The sequence below is a fragment of the Cariama cristata genome, unplaced genomic scaffold, assembly GCF_000690535.1.
Source record: "Cariama cristata isolate BGI_N322 unplaced genomic scaffold, ASM69053v1 scaffold27975, whole genome shotgun sequence".
NCBI lineage: Eukaryota > Metazoa > Chordata > Aves > Cariamiformes > Cariamidae > Cariama > Cariama cristata.
In genome coordinates this window covers 59093-65888 of record NW_009619784.1, presented here as the reverse complement: position 1 = coordinate 65888, position 6796 = coordinate 59093, and the positions used below count along the sequence as shown (strand labels likewise).

At 46.7% G+C, this 6796-nt stretch overlaps 1 protein-coding gene across 1 annotated transcript; it reads left to right on the top strand.

Moving 5' to 3' along the window:
• The first annotated feature begins 4243 nt into the window (after positions 1-4243).
• Positions 4244-6566, top strand: LOC104162619 (keratin, type I cytoskeletal 13-like). Its single transcript, XM_009701386.1, has 6 exons — positions 4244-4510; positions 4889-4971; positions 5229-5385; positions 5485-5646; positions 5983-6108; positions 6246-6566. The coding sequence occupies exons 1-6, from the start codon at positions 4337-4339 to the stop codon at positions 6504-6506; spliced, it is 963 nt and encodes a 320-aa protein (XP_009699688.1). The 5' UTR covers positions 4244-4336; the 3' UTR covers positions 6507-6566.
• Positions 6567-6796: the final 230 nt, after the last annotated feature.

Here is a 6796-nt window from a genome sequence, read left to right as displayed (position 1 = left end):
ATGGCCTGAAATGAATATCTGAGAAGAGCTGGGAGAACAGCTGGGAGAGCTGATGGAAAGCCCAGGTTTGTAATCAGTTGACTCAGTTCCACTGGGAGCATCTTATCGAGGGTTTTCCTTATTCACCAACATATATTTGCATCAATGAAAAAGGCTTAAATTCTGCATACAGCTCCACATAACCCTATAATCACAAACAAGAGAGAAGTCCAAGCTCAGCACAAGTAATCACTGTGTTACATTACCGTACTCTGAAGAAGGAAAAATACCACATAACTATTAGGCAATTTATTTTTTATTATTACTCTTTGCTACACGCAGTTTGCATCTATGAAGCATGGACAAATTATCACATCTAAGAGATGGACAAACACTGTTTTGGAGAGCATTTTTTAAATTTTCTGCAAGGTGCAAGCACAACAAGAAATGCCTTGCTAGGATTCAGCAAGGACTTACAGAAGCAAATCCTCAGCAAATAATGGTGACACTTTAATGGGCAACAAAACAAAAAAGGAAAGCCAAGAACGTCCTTGAAAGGTATTTCATCAGCTGAGACACAGAGACAAATATGTAGGATGTGCCAGTGTCAAACTTAATATATAACAACAAGAATACTTACAATGAATAATACTTAAAATGAGTTTCTGATCTTTAAAGCTCCAATGTTCGCGTCAGTTGTTTTTACAATGCCCTTGAGAAGCAGGATTACTGTTATTATTGTTTCCATCCTACAAAGCATGAAATTGAGACTTGGAGAGGCTGAATGATTTGCCTAGAGTGATTTGCAAAGCTGGGACCAGAACCCTGGAGCGTCTGGTGTCATCAGCAGATGGAGATCGGTTTGGGTACAGCCAATAACATGCAGACAAAAAGTGGAATGACAATTACATCAATAGCTAGATAAGCAAATACTTTGTAAATAGCAAACACAAGAGTTTTCCATAGGTGAAACACTGAAATTTAGCAGAACATGAGCTAGGGCTGCTTGCAGTTCTTGCTTTGTATGGGGGCCTCCTGACCAGGCTCTCCAAGCCTGAGGCCAGCCCTGCGCAGGCTGGAGGGGCAGACACAAGCCCAAGCTGCCGTGCCCCGGGTGCCAGACAGTGCCTGGCGCTCCGCTTCTCCCAGCTGGTTGCTTCGAGGCCAAACCGGAGCCAGGGCCGGCAGTCACAGAGGGCGACGGGCACAGCGTGGGCACCGGCAGGGACTTGGTGTCATGTCTGAGTCACCAAGCTCCAGGGACATTCCCTTGGACATGAAAACAGCTGGTGACTCAGGGAATGTTTGTCATAACATGAAATGCTGGATCTCCTTCTTGGGGGCACATTATACTTTCTGTACTTCATATGCATTAGGTTAAGAAAAAGTCTTAAGCCTTAAAATATCCTTAGACTAGCAAAGGACTTCCCTATGGGGAAATCTAATCTTTCTTTCTCATTTCCATTGCGCTTTTGAATCTGATAATTTTGTACAGTAGAACAGCACTTGGGAATAATGGCACAGTGCCCATCCTCTACCACCATCCTGCTCTCCCCTATAACGCGCAGTACAAGACGCAAATGTAAAGCTGAAGTATGATTCCCTTCTTTCTATTTTTTACAAAGCTCATTAAATGGGAACGGCACCTTTGCCTAGGGGAGGCTTTTCTGCTCATTTGTTAGTTGAAGTAATCATTTTTCCTTGTCAGGCCTGCACTGCTGTTTCTGAAATGCCTGCCGGGAAACCCTCGTAAGCCATCATTTCTCTTCTCCTCTTACTCCCTCGGGGCACAACGTTGCCTGCGAGGGGCTCCCAAGTCAACCGAGGACGGCTCAGCAGAGGCATTGCCCATGGCTGGCTACAAGGCTGCGGTGAGCAAATTTCCATCTGTAGACTCCAGTCTGGAAGTCAATAAAAGTGAATTCTGGAAAGAGCCTTCCATTATATAGGCATCAGGTATATGGTTGGACTTGATGATCTTTGAGAATCATAATGATTCTATGATTCTATGATTATGCATGTAGACACCGTCATCAACAGATCTCATAAAAAAAATCAAAATCTCTTTAATAAAATGAGGACTGTAACTGCTGGCAGGTCTTGAGGTATGCTCTAGTATAAAAGCAAAAGCTCGTTTTAATAAAAATTTCAGATTTTGGAAAACAAAAAACCTACCACGAAGAACACTCAAATCCATTAAAATCAAGAGTGAAATTACTATTCTCCTTTACAAATACTGTACAAATTCTAATCACCTTTGGCTACAGAGCCCTATGGCAAGGTCTGAAGTTCAAAAAGTAAGAAAGAAACTTCACATTTCTGCTTAGTTTTCAATAACTGACCCCCCCCCCCCTTAACATTTAATTTTTTCTCACTGAAAAATGAAAGACTATGTATCTCTCAATTAAATTAAATTAAATGTTAGCTCAGCATTATTTTTACAGTTCTTCTATGGAAAAAAGACAGATTCTGACCAGTTCTGCTCCCGATTCACTCCTGCTCCAGCAGCGGGAGCAGCCGCAGAGCCGCAGCTGGGCTCCACGGCAGAGGTGCCTGATTCCAACTGTGCCACAGCCTCCACTCACCCCCAAAGAGGCACGCCACGGCACAGGCTTCACTTGCTAATTATGGATGTAACAAAGGATGGACACACAGAGAATCCACACCACATTTAAGGTGTTCGGGACTTGCAGTGTCAAGATAAAATCAAGGCTAATGAATTTACCCAAATGGCATAAGCAATATTTCTGAAACAGGCTGCACCTGACGCATCCTTTATGTGATGTGTCCAGGCGACCTGGACGCCAAAACCAATGCTGAACAACACATGGGTGAAAGTCAGCCAGTATTAGCATGGCTGTATTAGTGTTATTAATAAAATGAAAGATTCAGATGACAAAACATTTTAATTATTTCCTTTCTTCCTCAATTCATCACTCCAAGACTAAAAAATAGGTTTAATATCTTTTTAAAATGAATTTTTCTAATGTCTTTTCTAAATTTAACACACTTCTCCTAGATTCTATTTGGAGAATTTCCATGGTGCTGGTTGGAATGGGGTCAGACCTACACAGGATCAGGCTGCTTCTGAAATTCTCCATGTTCCTGTTTTAGAAATCTTACGAAACATCTTATGTGGCTGTCCTTTCTTGGCAGCAAATATTCATAGTTAACTGCAACATTTGGTACTCACGTACTTTTTTATTTTGGATAAATATTTGAATATTTTGTCTGCCTTCAAAAGCAGTAAAACAAATACCATGGGACCTCCCCTCTGAAAGGAGATGTTTTGATGCATGCAGGAGAAAGAGAAGTAACAAATAATCACTGGTGCACTCAGGTGCAATATTCTGTTCTCTCCAAGGGCAGTGCATTTCGAGGTCTAATGACCCAGATTGTGGCAGGTTCTCACTCAGCTGATGGCCGCACAGAATGGGACGGACCCTCGCTGCGGGGCACTGGCTGCAGGGTGGTCTCCTGGCTCTGGTCCCAGGGACTGCAGGGCAGCTGAATGAGGGGGCACCCTCGCTTCTGCTCACGAAGGGGTCGAACAGGCTCCGTCAGATCGGATGGCTTTCCCACAACTTTCACTTTCCGGCTAGACTCGCCCACATCAGGGATGGATAATTGCTATGACATTTCATTCCCCGGGCACTCTCGGGTATCGTCGTTTTTTGTGTCACTGTTGTTTAGCTGTCATCACAAGTCAGACCTGATGATTCAGGAAGTAACATTTTTGATGTAGTTTTGAAACATGCCTCTGTTAACCAAAGCATCTTTCTGTTGTGGGATTTCTGGAGACAAACGCCTTTGGGGAAATATTTCCAGCTGAAAAAACAAATTGGTACTAGCCAGGTCACAAGGAGGAAGAACAAACAGCCCTTCTCCAGTGGCAACATCCACGAGGAACGGTATAAATAGAGGACTGTGGGGACAGAGGGATCACAACTGGATCACGCAGAGATCTGTGCAGTTTGCCTTGGGCTCTGAGTTGGATCCTCGTGCTCTCACTATGAGCTGTGCCGTCAGGCAGGTCGTTACTACCTGTTCCCAAGGCAGGAGCAGCGCGGGCAGCTCTGCAGCTGGCAGTGGAAGAAAGGTCTCCTCCGCCTCCTCGGGAAGACACGCTGCCTATGACTTAGGTGGTGCGGTTGGCAGTTTAAGCGAGGGATTACTTGGGAAGCAGCTGAGCACTGGCAGTGCTACTGGTGGGAGCTTTGGAGCTACCCAGAGGGCTTGTTCTGCCCTTGGATTCAGCGGTGGAGGCATCTGCGCTCGAGGCATTGGAGGTGGCTTCACCAGGGCCGGTGCTGGTTGCGGTGATGGGATCTTATTTGCTAACAACGAAAAGGCGACGATGCAGAACCTCAATGACCGCTTGGCCTCCTACCTGGACAAGGTGCGACTGCTGGAGGGAGACAACGCCGACCTTGAGTGCAAGATCAGGGAGTGGTACGCCAAGGTAGGGCCCAGCTGCGAACCACGGGACTACAGCTGTTTTCATAAGGAAATTGAAGACCTTCAAAACCAGGTAAACCTTTGTTTTTCAAAAAAATTCTAATATTTCTTTGGGCTTTGCTTTCACATGTGGATAGACCAATGTCAAATGGCAGAGGCAATAGCTATGTCTCTGGAGGTGCAGGCGAAGCAATAGTTTATGTGAAACAGGCGGTTCAAGGGAAAAGGACACTGCATTTACAGAGAACTGAAGTTTCAGCACAGCCTGCTCCACCCAGCTGGCACGCAGGTTTCCCCACTGTAATGCCAACTAACTGATTAATAATCCCAATATACGGAATCATTACAAAATAAGAGGGTTGCATTACCCCAGGTAGGTGTTTCCTCCAGAGTCTTCTGCAGCCAGAGGAAGCCGCAAGCCTGAATCTCTCCCCTGCACTTTCTTTTCCAGATCCTGTGTGCAGCCATGGAGACTAACAAAATCCTTCTGAATATTGATAACAACAGGATGACTGCTGATGACTTCAGAGTGAAGTGAGTACGGTCCTTGCTGGACTGAGGGGTTCACACTGCCCATGGAAGGGTAGGTGAGTGGTGGGGATGGGGAAATCCTAACCCTCTGCTTGTCATGCTGCCGTATTAAAGTGCAGATCTCTGTAAAAGGCGTGGATATCATTGACAACATTCATAGCATTGCATGCCTGAAGCAAAAGAAGTTGGCTCTTAATTGTTTCCCCACAAACTCATGGTTTACTGACATGCTGACCTTTCTTTGTTGCATGTGGCTTAAGGTACGAGACTGAATGTGGTCTCCGGCAAAATGTGGACGCAGACATTGGTAACTTACGGCCCGTCCTGGATCAGCTGGCCAGCTGCAGGACTGACCTGCAGCTACAGTGTGAGGCTTTGACTGAAGAGATGTGCTGTCTCAAGACGAACCACGAGGAGGTTAGATTGCCCCTTACTCTTAGAGAATTAAGAAGAAAGAAGAAGGGAAGTGCCCCCCAGGTGTCGATATTACTGATACGGTGCACGTATTCTCTGCAGGAAATGAAATGTCTGAGGAAACAGGCAACCGGAGACGTGAGCGTGGAGGTCAATGCCTGCCCTGGCCCAGACCTGAGGAAGATCCTGGAGGATCTGAGGTGCCAGTACGAAACGCTGATGGAGCGGAATCGCAAGGAGACTGAGCAGTGGTATGCCTGCAAGGTACTGTATACGTGTAGAGCTGTACCCTGCTCTGCCTGTTGGGGGAACAGGGAAAAACGAGATTAAGAACACTTACTAGACATGTCTTAATATCAGCGAGTGTGTCACAGATGTGCTCAGCATCTGATTGTGCTTCCCAGTTTCAGTGTTCTTCTGTTCATGGCAGAGGGGCCACTGCATGGTGTCACAGGGTCAAAACGGAATAAATGGGGGGGGTTCAGATTTGGCAATACTCAGGGGCACTGCAGGGCCTGCACAAGCCGTGTGGTGAAGCCCGTGCCACAACGAGATGTGGTGGCGAGGTGAGGAAAGGATGGCTTTTTTCTAACTTTGCAGGCGGAGGAGGTGAATCTGGAGGTCATCACAAGCAGCCAGGAGATCGAGTCAAGCAACAAACAGGTCACTGAGCTGAGACGTCAGCTGCAGGCCTTGGAAATCAATGTCCAAGCCCAGCTCACCATGGTAGGTAATGCCACTACGATTCACATCTCAGGTTCCCCAGCTCTCTGTAGAAAGCTGCATGACCAGAGTCGTACCTGTAACCAGATGGGCTAAGCTTGCGGCATACCCAGGTACCTTTGTGTTGTTTCCATTCTCAGAAAGAAAACCTGGAATCCTCTTTAGCGGAAACTGAATGTCGCTACAACAAATACCTGGCTGAGCTACAGAGCCAGATCTCCTGCGTGGAGCAGCGGCTGGCTGAAATACGAGCAGAAATGGAGTGCCAGAACCAGGAATACAAGACCCTCCTGGATGTCAAATGCCGCTTAGAGCAGGAGATTCAGACCTACCACTGCCTGCTGGAGGGGGGACAGCACGACATCATGTACGCAGAGTACAGACAGACCCGGGCACAGTAAAACCTCTATGCTTTGACTTATGGGATACGAAAATTCATGATACAAATGGTAAAAGCAACATTGTGGTGAGGAACCAGTACTGACCTGTCACCAGACGGGGCCTATTAGCAAACCACGAGGCATTTGAGGATTTGGCTCTGATAAATGTCCAGAGCGTGAGCCAGAGACCATTCCCCAGTCTCGGGCCGGGGAAGGCAGTCGGGAAAGGCCCCCAGAGCAGTCCCAGCCGCTTGGGCACGGGGCAGCATCGCAGGTCGCTAAAGGGTGGCTTTCACTGTGAGCTGGGCAAG